Source organism: Schistocerca americana, chromosome 2, assembly GCF_021461395.2.
Source record: "Schistocerca americana isolate TAMUIC-IGC-003095 chromosome 2, iqSchAmer2.1, whole genome shotgun sequence".
Lineage (NCBI taxonomy): Eukaryota > Metazoa > Arthropoda > Insecta > Orthoptera > Acrididae > Schistocerca > Schistocerca americana.
Window position 1 is genome coordinate 774,431,334 of NC_060120.1, and position 19,723 is coordinate 774,451,056.

Below are 19,723 nucleotides of genomic sequence, written 5' to 3' on the forward strand. Positions count from 1 at the left end.
GCTGGCAAGTGAGTGCCCGTGGCATTAGGCTCCCTGATGTGAGCATTGCATTATAGGGCTGTACTTCTAGCTGTCATGGCCACTTTAGTTGAACAGTGTGACGCCTTGGGTGGCAGGTATAATTTTATAAATTGAAGTTTTAAATAACGGCGCACACTTTTGAGCCTTAGGGTCAGCTGTAAGGACATGTCTTGTGTGACAAATCTTGCACTGGTTGTTTACCATTTTGTGTGTGCTGTTATCAAGTCCGTTACTGGCTAGTGTGTCAAACTTGTGAAGTGCCTCTCAATTAAGATATGTTATGCTATTTGGTAAAATAAATGTTTTGCACAACATTAGTGATAACATGAGCTACCCACAACTGCCTATTATGTGTATTACAGGTTTAAGGTAGTGGTGTGGGGCAATTATTATAATTATCGGAGTGCAATCATTTCTGTTTGACACCATACTGAGATCTGCATTGTGGTGTTATTTGTTTCTCTCAGACTTTTTTTTTCTTTTCTTTTTCTTTTTTTTCCTCCTATATATATACCACCTGCTTGCCTGTGTGCCTGTCTTGGCAGTACTAATTATTTGGTCCAACGCACCGTTGTTTAATCAATTCTTACAGAAGTATGTTCTTGAGGCAATGTTCAGTCATGAAAAAAGTAATGGTTAACAACTGTGAACTGCTAAAAAGTGGCTGATAATGGGTAATTTTTTGAGGTTACTATGGAGAGTGTTTTCATTGGAGCACTTTTTTATGTGTATTGAAATGGTACATCAATTTTTTTGAGCACTGATGTGCAATGGTTGCCATTTCTGTTTAAGGTTGCATCTCATGTAAGCTCCCCAGAGCCACTGACTTTATTTGATTACTACTCCTTGATGGGACTGGGAAAGGGGTGCATGCCCTACCCCACAATCTGAGAAGCAAAAGATTGGGATCTTAGCTAACCAAACCAGAGGCATGTGAAACTGCACAGAACGACATAAATTGTAAAAGAGTGTAAATCACATATTGTAAAATTTTGGTATTCATTCATTGTTTTGTGTAACCTTGGGTAGTCTTTAGGATAAATGTTGGACGTTAAGACTTAGTTTGCTCAAAACTGCCTTCGATTGCTGAAATAACTTTCAGTGTAAATCTGATTTAGTTTCCTGCTTTCTTGTAACTGGCAAAATCACTAAAAGCAAAGAGGTATATACATTTGTTTCTTCAGGTTACCTGAGGATTTACTTTGCCATCCCTAATGTGTGTTTCAATTATGCTTTTATTGCTTTTATGTGGATGTAAAGAACAGGAGCTATATAATACCTGTATGAGAATACTTGACCTTTAGTGATGAGATTGGTCTCTGGGTTAATCCATGAAGTTTTATTAACTGAGTCTAGTGGATTGTTTAACTTCTAATTCTGGAGGCACTGTTTTGTTTTGATGATTTTAACACAAAAAAAGAGCAAATAAAAATTAACTCATGCTAAAATTAAGTAAGATAACACGCATCAGCACCTTACTGCTCCCAACCAAAACCACTGCCCTACCACTTCAGTAACAAGAGTAAGAGAAGGAAAATAGTAGAACATGGACTGTGAGAAAGAAATGAAAGAGGTGGCAACCTCACGGAATTTTGTGCAGAGCACAATTTAATCATTGCTAACATTTGTTTTAAGGCCCATGGAAGAATACGTGAAACCAGATTTTACACTGCACAACATCTCCCTGATCAGATGTGGACATAAAAGAAGATGATTGGGTAGTTTTAAAAGATGAAATAGTGAAAGCATCAGAGGAAAAACTAGGCAAAAGACAAGATCAAGTGGGAATCCTTCTGCAATGCTGTAATTATCACCTGTCATTTACCTACAGCCTGGCCATCCAGATCCCCTGCTCTCTTAATCTGTTTGACTTCTGGCTGGGGGTTTACCAGAAAGATGTGTTCAGTACTCTTATTATGAATGTACCTGAATTGAAGCATGTACTGGGTAACACATTCTTAATGTGACCCCCAAGAGACATGGGTCTGTTGTGGAACATGCCATTTCTCGATTTCAACTTCTGGCAGAAAACAATGGACAGCATATTGAACATGTCTTATGCCACTCTCATGACAATAAGAAACCAGAGTAATTTTGATTTTTATGTGGTTTTTGGCTGCAAGACAGTTAAAAACTGATGTTATTTTGTTTGTTATGCAGTTTTTGACCTCAGGGCAATTAAAAACCGATTTTTCCCGTCCGATGTGGTATGCCCTTGGCGTGGTGGATGGGCTTACCTAACTAACTGCTGAACTTGTCCAGTCATGCACATTGAATGGTATGGATGGTGTAATGTGCAATTCAAGCCATAGCCATCACATTATGATTCATCTGCCATTTGTAGCTGACATTATTTACATTAATTCATTTACAGTGCCATCTATTAGTAAAATTTTTGTTAAGTTTCTTTAAGTTCCATGACATTTCCCCCTGCATCAATAATATTCATTCTGATTTGACATCATCCTTAGCAACGGTTCTCTCTCTACAGTGTTTTGAAACTGGAACTTTAGTTACGGACGCACTGTATTTTCGTAGGCTGCAAGTGTCCATCATAAACAAAGGTGCCATCAGGAGAGCCCCAGTAAAGTGTGATAGGGCTGCTCTTATTTTCTATACAAATAAATAATTTGTCAGATAGGGTGAGCAGCAGTTTGTGACTGTTTGACAGTGAAGCTGTAGTATATGGAAGTGTCAGCATTGTGTGACTGCAGGAGGATACAGAAAGACTTCGATATAGTTTCTATCTTGTGTGATACATGGCTGCTTGTTGTAAATGTGGACAAATATATGCTGATGCAGATGAGTAAGAAAAACAATTCTTTATTGTTCAAATACACTATTAGTAGGGTGCTGTGTGACACAGTCATATCAATTAAATATCTAGGTGTAACGTTGCAAAGCATAAAATTGGTTGTATGAAAAGTGAATTGTCTGACTTTGATTTATTGGGAGCACTGTAGTAAATTAGAGCTCATAAGCACAGGAAAGTGCATACAGAACACTTGTTCAACCCATTGTTAAGAAATGCTCAAGTTTTTGCAGTCAACACCACATCGGATTAAAGGAAAACATTGAAGAAATGCTGAGGTGTGCTGCTAGATTTGTTACCAGTAAGTTTAGTCAGCATGAGTATTACAGAAATGCTCTGTGAACTCAAATGGTAATCCCTGGAGGAAAGATGTTCTTTTCATAAAACACAATTGAGAAAGTTTAGAGAACCAGCATTTGTGACAGACTGTAGAACAATTCTACTTCGATCAACATACGGCGAGTAAAAGATAAGAGAAACCAGTACTTGTACAATGGCACACAAATAGTCATTTTTCCCTTGCTCCATTTGCAAAGTGTTGTACAAGGTATTCTCTGACATATACCATACAGCAGTGTGTAGAATAGGTATATAATTGTAGATACTAAATATTAGATAGGTAGATCAAGCAGTAATGAGAAGTTACTGCATTGAATTGAGGAGAAAAGCAATTTATGGCAAAACTTGATTAAAAGAAATGAAAGGTACATGGGATGCATCCTGGGGCATCTAGGAACAGTTAATTTGGTAATGGAGGGTAGAATGAGGGGTAAAAATTGTAGAGGAAGATGAAGAGCAGATTTTATGAGCAGATTTAAATGGACAAAGATTTCAAAGTTATGCAGAGATGATGAGACTTGCACAGGATAGACTAGTGTGGAGAGCTGCATCAAATCAGTTTTAGGACTGTACACCATAACCCATACTGTATACACAACAGGCTATACAAGACACTGAAATTGTTATTTAAAAAATCTGTCCACTGGAGTATGACCCTTGATTATGATTATACACAGTACACAACCTGCATATCATGTGAAAAAACTTCATTAATTTGGGTCACTGCCAACAGTTATCCATTTTCCACAAGTGTATTTAACAGCAAAATAGAAGTAAATCAGAGTCAGATGGGGAACCACAAGTTCAAGCTCGAATGTTACTGTGTACAAGAACAACATTTCCCAGACACAGAATGGGTAAAGTTCAAAAGGACCGATAAGTCAGTTGTATTATGAAATACTTTACCTATGACTACTTAAAACACAGATGGGAGAGAGTTTAATACGGAATGAGTGGAAAGTAAAAACATGAAGATACTGCTTCTTGCTGGTTCTGATGTGAACAGATATGTGAAGCTAACATTCTATGGGGTGGATGTCAACAAGTTGGAAAGTGACATGGAATTTAAAGAAAATCAAATTAACTAAATAGCTTATAACTGACTTAAGCTTTTCTGGACAACTAAATGATGTGTGCTCATTATGTGGAGAGAGGGAAAAGATATTTAAAGATATTTCTTGTCATTTTAAGTGGAGCCAGCTGTAATTCCTTTCAACTCTAGGAAAGCCAATTTCAAGTACAGTGAAAATATTGTTCTCATGGTGTCCACAGCTGTATCCTTGAGTTGATTTCAAGTATTCCTCTCACATGTGACCCTGAATCAAAATAAAATTTATCAAAACCATGATGAATAAGGTCCTGATTTTGGAATATAATAAACATTAAGGACACAAGTTTTTAGCAGTAGTCAAAGACAGGATGTTAGGTTTATTTGTGTGAGAGCAGTGATATGGACAATAGTGAACAGGGAGTTAGGCAAAATATATAGTAACGTAAGATGAATGTTAGTGCCCAAAATATGATATGGGTTATTCCAAGCTATACATTGTGGTACTGATTACTTGAAAACAATAGAGTAACTAAAGACAACTACTACTGCATGTGGAGGCACTGAGCAGTAGCGACATATAAATGAGAAATGGAACGTGACACCTCAGCTAACAGTCTTATATTTTTGTTCAAAGCACACAAAGACTTTCTCATGACACAATTGTACTCTTGCAGAAATGGGAACTGAGATCTCATCTGACACTCTTCGATATTTGTTCAGAGAGTACACAGGACATCTAGTAACCCTTATAATCATCCTCCTGCAGAAACGAGTGTCACATACAGAAGCACTCAGTGACCTACCTTCTCAACTGCAAGTTCAGGTGTAATATTTGCACTTTTGCCAAAAAATGCTCAGTAAGGGTGAATCAAAACTGACAGTCACTCTATACTAGCAAGCCACTATTATCGTCATACTGCAAACACAAAGCAGCACATAGCTGCACACACTTAGCAACATTATTATTAAGGTACTGGGGTAATTTCCAGAACCCTGACCCCTTTCCCCACCTGTGTCCTACTGAGACTAAAGTCTCTGAAATCTAAAGTTGGGAAACAGTTCTCCCGACCATACTAGGTTATTATTCTCGTTTTCCACCATGATTTTACTAGTCACAATTTGTTTTAGATTCTTATTTCCTTCCATTCTTTTTTTATGCATTTCTGCCCTTTAATTCTTCTGTCTTTGCTCTTGTCTACACTGGCTTTACTTTTAGTTTTATGTATCTAAATACTCAAATCTTCATTTTTCCTAATAGGTCTTGCTGACAATGAATTATCCTATGTTCATTTTTTATTTCTTATTCATTCTTTCGTTCTATTGGTTTCAACATTTTAAAATTAATATTTCCCGTTTTAATTACATCTCCTTCTTTCAATTGCTTCTCAACAACTTTTCATTTCGCCAATCAATACCTCGAGCCTGACAATTGCCCTCTACATAATATAAAGTGTAGTAGCTTTGGAATCTCAGCAATCCATTAATTACTCCTAATTATATCTTTTTATTAAAGCAACTGATTCCCAAATGTGTTCATGGCATCTTCAGGTGTATAAAAACTATTGTGTGAGATCTTTGTCTAAATACAAAACAACATGAAATTTCCTTGCAGAATAAAACTGTGTGCCAGGCTGTGAATCGATCCTGGGTCCTTTGCCCTGCACAGCTAAGTGCTCTATCGATTGAGCTATCCAAGCATGACTCATGACCCAGCCTCGCATATTTACTTTTGCCAGTACCTTTCTGCCACTTATTAACCTCACAGATGTTCTGCATACCTTGCAGAACTGGAAGAAAGGGTATAGCAGAGCGAAGGCTTAGCCACAGTTGAGGGGATTCTTCCGGAATTAAATTTTCGTTCTGCAGCAGAGTGTGTGCACTGATTTGAAACTACCTGGCAGGTTAGAGCTGTATACCTGACTGGGACTCAAATCTGGAACCTGTGACTAGCTCTTCCACAGCTATATCATTTCTTCCAAGAGTACTAGTCCCACAAAGAATGCAGGAGAACTTCCGTAAAGCTTGTAAGGTAGTAGAGAGGTAATAGTGGAAATAACATTGTAATGGCAGGTGATGAGTTGTGCTTACAAGACAAACTCCCCACCGCACCCCGCCTCAGATTTAGTGGTAAGAGGGCCCAGTGGATAGCCCATCAAAAACTAAACACAGATCAAGCATGAAAACAGGAGGAAAGTGTACTGAACAGTGGGGGGTAAAAAAACAGAAACAGTGAACTGTCCACGAACAAGAAATGCTATAAAGAGCAACGTGATGCAATAATGGCGCCATGGGTAAGTGGTCTTGGTGTTGGACTGCCAAGCAGTTGAGCCGTTTTCAGAACTCCCTCGTGCCATTTATTTATTTATTTTTCCACAACATTATGGACTGTCTGTCCAGTCACTGAAGTGTTTGTTCTCTTTCTGTAGTCTTGGCAGTTGTCACTTGTTATAGAATAGGAGTCATGTGATAAGAAGATGTTACCGTCACAAGTAAATATGATGAATAATGACAGCAGCCGAGAAACCACATAGATGTCTCACAGAAATGAAAACCATAAATAAACATGTGTGAAATATGTTACAACAAAGGAATTAAACAGTTAAGACTTCCAAAATGTTAAAAACGTATGATCTGACAATGCACAGAGAAACAGTGTGATAGTTCATTTGTTGCAGCTTATGTGGGAAACTATTATTTTTTCATCATTTCCTTTGGAGTGATTACATTCACATTCATACGAACACCTATATCGGGCAAGGAGGCATATTTCACTCACTCATCAGGTGTACTAGTTAGGTGCGTTGATAAGAGATTACTATCATATGATGCGTGTGCTGTCACAATGCTGTGTATGACACAACAGACGAGTTTTCCAGTGGATGATTTGGATGACTTGTCACCTTGTCATCAAACATTTGCGGTTCCCATTTGAAAACCACTTGCTTTAGGCTGCTAATAGAGTAGTTGGGCAGAATGAACAGTCATTGTATGTCCCTACTTTACAGCTCGCTGTTGCAAACAGACGTTAAACCACAACACAGACTTGAATAAAGCAAACAGTGAAAAAAACAAAATAAGTAAATTGGCATGAGGAAGGTTTGAACATGGCTCACCTGCTTGGCATTCCAACACTGTAACCACCTAACCACGATGCCATTTGTTGTGCTGGTAGCTTTATACCCACTTCTTGTTCTCGGATCATTCACTGTTTCTATTTTTTTTTTTTTTTTTTGCTCCCCCCCACAGTCCAGGACACCTTTTTCCTGTTTTCATGCTTGATCAGTCTTCAGTTTTTGATGGGCTGTCCACTGGGCCCTCTTACCACTATATTTGAGGAACAGGGGAGGGTGTGGGAGGAGGGGGGCAATGCAGAGTTTCCCTTGTTAGACAGTCTAGTCAGTAGAGAACTTGGCCATGAAAGACAAGGCTGCCAGGTTTGGTCCTGCTCCAGTACACAGTTTTAATCTGTCAGGAAGTTTTCAAATCAGCACATACTCTGCTGCAGACAGAAAATTCATTATGGAAACAAAACAACATGAATATAAGTATGTGAGCAGTGACTATGAAAATAACTGGAAACCATATTTCAGCAGACAATTTTTTTAAGCTGCAAGCAAAATAATATTCAAATCCAGTTACCTCCACTTTCAATAACCCCTGTTCAAGCCTTGGCTGATTTGGAAATTGATAACAAAGCCTTTTTTAATTTATCAGTAAATGCTTTATAATATTGTCTTGTACATCTGAGAAATTAAAATAAAGCACACACACAGAAGATATTTATTTTCGGTTAGTTTAGTATGTTTATGTTTATGTTGTTGTTGTTGTTGTTGTTGTTATGGTCTTCATTCTGAAGACTGGTTTGATGCAGCTCTCCATGCTACGCTATCCTGTGCAACCCTCTTCATCTTCAAGTAACTACTGCAACTTACATATTTCTGAATCTGCTAACTGTATTTTTCTCTTTGTCTCTGTTATGGTTTTTAACCCCCTCACTTTTCTCCAGTACTAAATTGGTAAGCCCTTGATGTGTCAGAATGTGTGCTACCAAATGATTCCTTCTTGTCAGGTTGTGCCACAAATTTCTTTTCTCCCAAATTCTATTCACTATTTCCTCATTAGTTACATGATCTACTCATCTAATCTTCAGCATTCTTCTGTAGCTTCACACTTTCAAAAGCTAGTGTTCTATTCTTGTAGAAACTGTTACACTTTCATAGATGGCTACACTCCATACAAATACTTTCAGAAAAGACTTCCTGACACTTAAATCCATACTTCATATTAACAAATTTCTCTTCTTGCCGTTGCCTGTCTACATTTTATATGCTCTCTATTTTGACCATCATCATCATCATCAATTATTTTACTGCCCAAATAGTAAAACTCATCTACTACTTTAAGTGAAACTTCCCAGCAGCCAGATCGAGACGTGAGCTCGGTAGAGTATTTGCCCGCGAAAGGCAAAGGTCCTGAGTTCGACTCTTGGTCCAGTACACAGTTTTAATCTGCCAGGAAGTTTCATATCAGCTCATGCTCGGCTGCAGAGTGAAAATCTCATTCTACTAATTTAAGAGTCTAATTTCCTAATCTAATTCCCTCAGCATCACTTGATTTAATCTGACTACATTCCACTATCCTTGTTTTGCTTTTGTTGATATTCATCTTACATCCTCCTTTGAAGATACTGTCCATTCTGTTCAAATGCTCTTCCAAATCCTTTGCTGTCTCTGACAGAATTACAATTGTCATCAACAAACCTCAAAGCTTTTATTTCTTCTCTCTGGGCTTTCATTTCTACTCCAAATTTTTCTTTTGTTTCCTTTACTGCTTGCTCAATATACAGATTGAATACCATCGAGGATAGCTACCACCTTGTCTCACTTCCTCCCCAACCACTGCTTCCCTTTCATGCCCCTCTATTCTTACAATTGCCATCTGGTCTATGTACAAAATCTAAATAGAATTTTAAAACCTGTCAGCATCTGCTTTCTTCGAAGTTGGAATATTATATTCTTCTTTAAGTCTGAGTGTATTTTGTCTGTATCTTGCTCACTAGATAGAAGAGTTTTGTCATGGCTGGCTCTATCAAGGCTATCAGCTCTAACAGAACACTGTCTACTGTCAGGGCCTTGTTTCAACTTAGGACTTTGAGTGCACTGTCAAATTCTTCACACAGTATCATATCTTCCATCTCATCTTCATCTACGTCCTCTTCCATTTCCATTATATTGCCCTCAATTATGTTTCCTTTGTACAGACCCCCTATATACTCCTTCCACCTTTTGGCTTTCCCTTCTTTGCTTAGGACTGGTTTTCTTGCAATTCATACATGTGGTTCTCTTTTCTCCAAGGTTCTCTTTACTGTTCCTGTAGGTGGCATCTATCTTTCCCCTAGTGATAAGTGCTTCTAAATCCTTACATTTGTCCTCTAGCCATTCCTGCTTAGCCACTTTGAAATTCCTGTTGATCTCATTTTTTATATGTTTATATTCCATTTTGCCTCCTTCATTTACTGAATTTTTATATTTTCTCCTTCCATCAATTAAATTCAATATATCTTGTGTTACCCATGGATTTCTACTAGCCCTCATCTTTTTACCTACATGCCTCTGCTGCCTTCACTATTTCATCTCTCAAAGCTACCCATTCTTCTTCTACTGCATTCCCACCCCCCCTGTTCTTGTCAATCGTTCCCTAATGCTCTATCTGAAACACTCAAAAATCTTCAGTTTATCCAGGTGCCATCTCCTTAAATTCCTACCTCTTTGCAGTTTCTTCAGTTTTAATCTGCAGTTCATGACCAATACATTGTGGTCACAGTCCAGATCTGCACCTGGAAATATCTTACAATTTAAAATCTGGTTCCGAAATCTCTGTCTTACCATTATATAATCAGTCTGAAACCTTCCGGTGTTTCCAAGTCTCTTCCACATATACAACCTCCTTTCATGATTCTTAAACCAAGTGTTAGCTGTGATGTGCAAAATTCTACCAGGCAGTTTCCCCTTTCTTTCCTTTCTCCAAGTTCAAATTCACCTTCTATTTTTCCTTCTCTTCCTTTTACTACTGTCATATTTCAGTCCCCGTCACTATTAAATTTGTGTTTTCCTTAAATATCTGAATAATTTCTTTTATCTCATCACACATTTCTTCAATCTCTTCATCATCTGCAGAGCTAGCTGGCACATACATTTGTACTGCTGTGGTGGATGTGGGCTTCATGTCCATCTTGGCTACAATAATGCGTTCACTATGCTGTTCATAGTAGCTTATCTGCATTCCAATTTTTTTTATTCATTAGTAAACCTACTCTTCCATTACCCTTATTTAATTTTGTATTTATAATCCAGTATTCACCTGACCAGAAGTCCTTTTCTCCTGCCACCGAATTTCACTAATTCCCACTATATCTAACTTTAACCTATCCATTTCCATTTTTAAATTTTCTAACCTACCTGCCCAATTAAGGGATCTGACATTCCACACACTGACACGCAGAATGCCAGTTTTGTTTCTACTTATAGTACACAATATTAAAAACTTAAGTTCACTCACAGCAGCAGTTAAATCCTGACGAGCCCTTTCCAGAGCAGCCTTGTCTGCTCGCACACCGTCAAGTGCACGCTGAAGGCTGTCCTTGTCCTGCTGTAGCTGTGCTCCATGGGCTCGGCAAGTGTCCCACTGCACTGTTAATTCCGAAACACGGCTATTCAGGACATTCTGGGCTTCTTCAGCTGCTTCACACTGCTTTCTGCATGTCATAAGCTGCTCTCTGCTTGTCTGCAGCTTCACCTGTGTTATCAGGAAACACAAGAGAATCTTTAGAGAAAAGCTTTATTTGCCTGGGAACATTTAGCTCTATAGTACCACATATAAATTCAGCTATCAGACAAATAATACTGGGTGAGCCAAAAGGACTTCACATATTTGGAATGATATGGAAATTTATTGAGATAACATACAGAATCAGTAGATGTGTTATTTTGTAGCAAACAACCTCAAGTTTGATTTACACAGTGAATCAGTACCACATTTTGACACCAGGAGTGGCTAATTTCACTGGTGTGAGGTATGCTCACTGTGTGTTTGGTTTCATGAAACAAAATCTGCAACACCTGTTCGGTGTAAATTTTGCACTCAGTATGCCAAAGAACCTCCAAGTAGACCTAAAATTTACTCTTGGTACAATAACTTTGTTGAGATGGGTTGTTAACTGCGATGTGATAAATAACCAGGATGCCTGCTTGTTGATGATTAAATTGTGCAGGATAGAGAGAGCTTTGACCACAGGCCATAAAAATCAACAGGACATGCATCGTGTGAGATGGTATTCCACAAAAGACTGTTTGGCAAGTGCTGTGAAGATATTTATACTTGAAACCATACAGATTTTCGATGGCACAGCACATAAGTGATGCAGATAAGGTTGCTCATGTGGAATTATGTGGGGAAACATTGCACTGGATAGAGGACAATGAGACATTCCTGAACACAACCATTTTCAGTGATGAGTCAACATTTCACATAGTGGCATAGTGAACACCCATGACTGCAGAACATGGGCAGTGAAGACTGACTTGCAACCCTGGAACACATTTGTGACAGCCCCAAAGTTAAGATCAACATGCAACTCTGAAACACGTTTATGACATCCCCAGAGATAATCTGTTTTGTGACTTTACAGAGTGAAAGAGTATGGGCCTTTTTTCATCATGGAGGAAACTGTCACTGGTACTGTGTATCTGGATCTGCTTGAAAACTTTTTATTACCAGCAAGACAGTGTACCACCTCATTTCCTCATGGAAGTTTGAGGTTTCCTCGATAATCACTTTCCAGGTTGGTGGATTGCCTGTGAAGGGCCAATCGCTTGGCCATCTCGCTCTCCAAACTTGACACCATTGGATTTCTTTCTCTGATGTTTCATTACAGACCGTGTGTACGTTTCTCCCCTACCAGGCAATTTAGCTGACCTGAAAAACTGAATATACTCAGCCAATGCACAAGTTACATCCGATTTGCTGCAATGAGTGTGGGAAGAAATTGATTAACGGTGGAATGTTTGCCACATCACAAATAATAGTCACATCACACCAAAAAGACACTTGACACCTTTATGTGAAAGTTGTGGCTGTTGGCTACAAAATGACATATTTGCTGGTTCTGTAAGTTATCTCAATAAATTTCAATATCATTCCAAAGTACAAAGTACTTTTTGACTCACCCTGTATAGAAAATATAATGTTGCAAAGTTTTCACGAAACACAAATTTATGGACAGGACCACATCACAGGAGCATTTATGTAACAGTTTAGTCTGGACTGGAATTTATTAATAACACTTAAAAACTTTATCGATTTCAGTTAACAGCCATCTTCAGAACTAAATGCAAATTGCAACATGATTTAGATAAGATATCTACAGGGTGTGAAGAGTGGCAATTGATTCTAAACAATAAAAAGTGTGAGGTCATCCACAGGAATACTAAATGAAATTGATTAAATTTAGGTTACATGATAAACTGCACAAATTTAAAGGTTGAAATACAACTAAAGGAACTACAGTTACAAGCCACTTAAACTGGAATGATCATGTAGATAATGTTGTAGGGAAAGCAAACAAAAGCTACATTTTATTGGCAGAACACTTGGAAGACTCCCTACACTATGCTTGTCTGATCTCTTCCAGAATATTACCGCGCATTATGGAATCCTTACCAGTTAGGATTGATAGAGATCATGGAAAAAGTTCGAAGATGGGCAGATCGCTATATACTATCATGAAATAGGGAACAGTTTCATGGATATGATGCGCCGATTGGGATGGCAATCATGAAAACAAAGGCTTTTTCATTATGGGAAGATCTTTTTATGAAATTTCAATCACATTTCTCATTGTGAGGGAATGAAATTTCAATCATCAACTTTCTCTTCCGAATGTAAAAATATTTGTTGATGTCCATCTACATAGGGAGAAATCTACATACGGAGAAATTATCACTGTAATAAAATAAGAGAAATTAGAGCCTGCATGGAAAGATTTGTGTGTTCTTTTTTCCATGTGCTATTTGAGAGTGGAATGGGAGAGAAATAGTGTGAATGTGGTTTGATGAAGCATCTACCTGAATTGCAAAGTAGCCATGCAGATGTAGAAAACAAAAGAAACAGACATGGAAGGATGGAAGTGAGAAAGGAAAGTTAGGATTTACTGTCCTATTGACAATGAGATCATTAGTGAAAGAGCTGTAGTGCAGACAGAGAAAGGACAGTGAAGGTAACTGGCTCTGTTCTTTTCAAAGGAAACAAACCATAATTTGCCTTTGACAATTAGGCAAAGCACAGAAAATATAACTTTGAGTGGCTGGACAGAAATCTGAACTGTTGTCCTCCTAAATGCAAGTTGGCAGTATTTGCCACCTTGCTCAATAAAAATACAAGGTGATAAGTATTGAACTACACGAAAAAAAAAATTAGTTATAAACTATGGCTTGCACAGACTTTATTCAACATGTAAATGTCACTACAGGTATTCGGAATTAGGTTATGACACCTTTGATATGCCTTCCATCATTGGTGATGATGTGGTGCAGACAAATAGCGAAATTCTGCATGACCTGCTGAAGTGTTGGAACATCACTGCTGTCAATGACCTCCAAAGTGGCTGTTTTAAGCTCAGCAATGATTTTGGGGTTGTTGTTGTACACCTTGTCTTTACAATAGCTCCACAAAAAGGAGTTGCATGTGTTCAGAACCAGAGAATATGGTCAAACACTCTCCTGCTTCGATGGGGTCGAGCTCTGTCTTGCATGAACCATGTCTTCTCGAAATTAGGGTCACTTTGGATAAAATGGATGAAACCCTCTTTCAAAACCTTTACATAATGTTTGGTAGTCACTGCGGAGTCAAGGAATATCGCACCAATTATTCCATGACTGGATATTCCACACCACACAATCACCTGTTGAGGACGAAGAGACTTCTCGATGGTGACATGTGGATTCTCAGTCCCCCAAATGTGCCAATTTCGCTTATTGACAAACCCATCCAAATAAAAGTGGGCTTTGTTGCCAAACCAAATCATCACGCACATACTAATTTCCATCATGTCCCGGGGGCAATCGTGCAGTTTAAACATCCTAATGCAAACCATTCAGGAGTAATGACAGGTTTATTTCATACAGTTCAATAACTGTCACCCTGTACATACAAGGTATCTTGACAGACTAGTACATACCAGTACCTTTAGCAAATGCTAACATGTAGTTACACTTAAACAGTTTATTGGTCTAGCCAATAGCCACAGAAAAGGAACAGATATACTGTAGACAAACCAGAACATGTCAGTATCCCTAGCAAGTAAGCACTTGCCAATGATATGTACTAACCTGACAAGATACCTTATATCTACATGTTTCATATTTTTCTTAAGATAGCTGTTGGCCAAAACCCACAAAGAATTCCATTACGATTCTTCCAATAAACCTGAGTGTGGCGCCTGATTGCCCCGTGGCTACATTTATGTTGTCATTCTGCCTTAAATTTATCTGGCCATTTATTCCTGCTTCCAGTTTCTTTTCTTTTCTTTTTTTTTTTTTTTAATTGTTGGTTCCATTAATGCCAATGGCATTAAAGTTTCTAGGCTATGGAATGAGTCTGCATTTTTACAATATTTACACCCATTAACTTCTTAAAAATTTTATAATAATGGATACAGTAGAATACAATTGAGGTATAACATGTCATTTATAGGAGACATTCCACACCCTTGATATCCACTGGCCAACGAAAAATATTCATGGGTAAAGGTAGGTAGTAAGTAGGGAGTCCCCCACTTTTGGGACTTTTTTGATGGTTTGTGCAGATTGAAATTGTAATGATTGTGTGCTATTGGCAATGCAGGCTGTGGACTGGCGCTTCTACCTGCTGGATGGTGTCATTTGCTCTGTGGTACCACGAGGGAAAGGCATGAAGCGCACGTGACCTCCATGTTAGAAAAGAAACATTACAGCATTGCTGTTCAGAATTTACTGTACTCTGGTTCTGAGTCTTGTGTGAAACGGTCACATGACATCATCTAACTGGAATGTAATGCATGTATAGTCAGTTCATTAAGAGAAGTTAGAATTGTACATTACAGGTAATACACTGAGTTCAACTTCTTAGAGTGTGTTTTTCTCCTGGAATAAGGAAAGTCTCTTTCAGCGTCTTTGACATGATGGATCGAAGACCATGGGGGAGAAGCTATGTCACGGTTAAAGGGTACTGAATAACAGGACGCCTGCAGCATTAGTATTGCTCAGTGAATGTGAGAAAAAGTAATATAAGCAAGAAACCTAGCAAGATGCACAAGTTACAGATCAACTACTGGACTGTTAAAACGGGCTATTCTAAACACTCTCATTAGAGGAATAAATACCATAGAAACATTCACAATACGGTGGATTCATTATAGTATGCATACCACCTAATGTTACATCATAATACACAAAAAAAAAAGATACACACAATACAACAAGATATCACAAATAACATTTATGTGCTCATTATGAGACATTCACTTAAGTAATATCCTTGTAGTTAAACGTCAATAATATGATTCCATTTATGATAAAAAATCATATTTACCAGTATGCTTGCATTAAATGGGACAATTAAGTTATACAATAAAACTACACACATGCACACCACTTTATAAAAAATTCACTGAGTAGAATGAGTCTCACAACAGATATTCTTTCACTTTCCTTTTCAATTTAGACGTTTCAAGAGATAGACTTTTGATGTCTGTACGCAGAGTGCTGAAAACTTTCAGGCCTGAATAATTTATCCTTTCTGTACAAGGACGAAGGTCATGTGGTTACTATTTAACTCCTGTTTTGGACCTCATATTGTAGCCATGATATGCACTACTGGTTTTGGAAAGGGAGCAAGTTTTATTAAGAGAACACACAAGGGAGAATATATACCAAGACATCATTGTAAAAACCTGTAGTTTCCAGAACAGATTCCTGCAAGAGTGCCTTGGATGAATACCACTCGTGATGTGTTTACCTCTCTTCTGATTGCTGAAAAACTTTTTCATCACATGCTGATTACCTCAAAAGATGACGCTGTAAGATGACAGCGCATTGAAAAATCCACAGGAAGCAGCTCTGATGGCATCTATGTGTGCAGATGATGCAATTATTTGGAAGGAAAAAGTTGCAGAATGAAGTCTTTTTGCCAGATCTAAGATACGGCAGGACCAATTTAATTTGCTATCAACTTACACAACCAAGAATTTAGCAGAGTCCACTTGCTAGATACTTCCTAGATACTTGGTGGTTATCACTAATTCTGGTGACTGATGGCCAAATAATATCAGGTCTTATCATCTATTTATGCCCATTACATTACATTGCTGAATTGTAGATGATAATCTTTGCACTAGGTGCAAGTCACCTTCAAGACACTATGCATTTTGTAGTACTCTCCAATGGATGTCATCTCCCTCTACATAACTGTGTCATCAGTAAACAACCACAGAGACCCATAGACATCATATGCCAAGTCATTTAAATATATATTGTGTACAATAGTGATCCCATAACACTATCTTGAGAACGCCCACATCAACATGCAATCTTTTCTTTGGATAATGTGAATGAACAGAGAACATTTTCACATGACTGATCCTTTTGGAATAATTGTTAGTTCCTTCAGAGTTGCTCAGTCTCTAGAAAAGTCATCACATGGGAGCACAAAGTATTTTTTATAATTCTACAGCCTATTAATATGAGTTAGACACATCTATAGCTCTGTACATCACAGTCTTGCAACCCTTTTTTAAGTTGAAATGACTTGTGCCTTTTTCCAGTCACATAGAACACTGTAACTCCAGACACTCACAATAAATTATTGCAAGCAGTATGGCCACAATATTTTATTAGTCTCTCTCTCTCTCTCTCTCTCTCTCTCTCTCTCTCTCTCTCTCTCTCTCTCCCCTCCCCCCCCCCCCCCCTGCTTATATTTCACAGTGCCTATATTGTAACTGGTTTGTAAGTATTCTGTCACCCAAACATTCCTCAACATTTTCAAAATGTACGAAAATAAAAGGCTAGAACTCTGAATTTTTGCACATTTATTAGTCCTCTCCACAAGACCATTTCAAGTTTACATATTTTTTCTAGCAATGTACAGCCTATTGTATGCCATAATTGTACGAGTCATTAGTTCGTCTCTGGAAAAAGTTCTCCACTGCGGATATCACCTCATCACCACTGACAAAATGTTGTCCTGGCAATAATTTCCTCAGTCTTCGGAGGAGGAAGCAATTTGTGGGTGCTAGATCTGGCCAGTAAAACAGATCTGGAAAGATTTCATATTCTAAATGAGAACAAGTAGCCACAGTTAGCAGAGTGGCATGAACGAGTGCACTGTCATGCAGGAGTAGCACACCTTTCACAAGTTGTAACAGCCTTGATACCTTCCAATATTTCTGTCCACATGTGGACAGGGTAGTGGAGGTCCACTTGGTGTACTGCCAGTGCTTATACTGTGGTGTCAGTGCTGATGGCGCAATGCTACACGGGTGACCAATTCGCTCCCTCCAATCAAATAACGTGAGATATATCCATAGTGGGCCTCCACTACATTGCCCACGAAAGACAGTATTCTAGTTTCACATTCTAGTAGGGTGTACAATTTTAATGTGCCATGAAGATTGAAAACAGCCACATTCCACTGCACCATGTTAGTTTCATTCTGGAAAAACCAAACTCTTTGTGGATTTTGGCTGACAACTACCTTCAGAATCAAAAGAAAAGAAATATGTATGAGGTATCAAATAGGACTAGTTCATACCACACTAATTAGCAAGTACTTACTTGCTGATGACACTATCATGTACTAGTCTGACAAAAAAAGCTATATATCTTTTCTAAAAACACAGATGATGTGACTTACCGAACGAAAGTGCGGGCAGGTCGATAGACACACAAACAAACACAAACATACACACGAAATTCAAGCTTTCGCAACAAACTGTTGCCTCATCAGGAAAGAGGGAAGGAGAGGGAAAGACGAAAGGATGTGGGTTTTAAGGGCGACGGTAAGGAGTCATTCCAATCCCGGGAGCGGAAAGACTTACCTTAGGGGGGAAAAAAGGACAGGTATACACTCGCGCACACACACACACATATCCATCCACACATACACAGACACAAGCAGACATTTGTAAAGGCAATGATTTTGGGGTTGTTGTTGTACACCTTGTCTTTACAATAGCTCCACAAAAAGGAGTTGCATGTGTTCAGAACCAGAGAATATGATCAAACACTCTCCTGCTTCGATGGGGTCGAGCTCTGTCTTGCATGAACCATGTCTTCTCGAAATTAGGGGCACTTTGGATAAAATGGATGAAACCCTCTTTCAAAACCTTTACATAATGTTTGGTAGTCACTGCGGAGTCAAGGAATATCGCACCAATTATTCCATGACTGGATATTCCACACCACACAATCACCTGTTGAGGACGAAGAGACTTCTCGATGGTGACATGTGGATTCTCAGTCCCCCAAATGTGCCAATTTCGCTTATTGACAAACCCATCCAAATAAAAGTGGGCTTTGTTGCCAAACCAAATCATCACGCACATACTAATTTCCATCATGTCCCGGGGGCAATCGTGCAGTTTAAACATCCTAATGCAAACCATTCAGGAGTAATGACAGGTTTATTTCATACAGTTCAATAACTGTCACCCTGTACATACAAGGTATCTTGACAGACTAGTACATACCAGTACCTTTAGCAAATGCTAACATGTAGTTACACTTAAACAGTTTATTGGTCTAGCCAATAGCCACAGAAAAGGAACAGATATACTGTAGACAAACCAGAACATGTCAGTATCCCTAGCAAGTAAGCACTTGCCAATGATATGTACTAACCTGACAAGATACCTTATATCTACATGTTTCATATTTTTCTTAAGATAGCTGTTGGCCAAAACCCACAAAGAATTCCATTACGATTCTTCCAATAAACCTGAGTGTGGCGCCTGATTGCCCCGTGGCTACATTTATGTTGTCATTCTGCCTTAAATTTATCTGGCCATTTATTCCTGCTTCCAGTTTCTTTTCTTTTTTTTTTTTTTTTTTTTTAATTGTTGGTTCCATTAATGCCAATGGCATTAAAGTTTCTAGGCTATGGAATGAGGCTGTATTTTTACAATATTTACACCCATTAACTACTTACAAATTTTATAATAATGGATACAGTAGAATACAATTGAGATGTAACATGTCATTCATAGGAGACATTCCACACCCTTGATATCCACTGGCCAACGAAAAATATTCATGGGTAAAGGTAGGTAGTAAGTAGGAAGTCCCCCACTTTTGGGACTTTTTTGATGGTTTGTGCAGATTGAAATTGTAATGATTGTGTGCTATTGGCAATGCAGGCTGTGGACTGGCACTTCTACCTGCTGGATGGTGTCATTTGCTCTGTGGTACCAC

General features: G+C 38.4%; 1 protein-coding gene across 1 annotated transcript in view; it reads right to left on the minus strand.

Annotated features, from left to right (window-relative positions):
• Positions 1–19,723, minus strand: part of LOC124595467 (rootletin) — a 252,703-nt gene that overhangs the window by 185,532 nt on the left and 47,448 nt on the right. Inside the window, exon 9 of the mRNA XM_047134220.1 lies at positions 10,782–11,018. Within this exon, the coding sequence (XP_046990176.1) occupies positions 10,782–11,018 (237 nt within the window). The remainder of the gene's footprint in view (positions 1–10,781; positions 11,019–19,723) is intronic.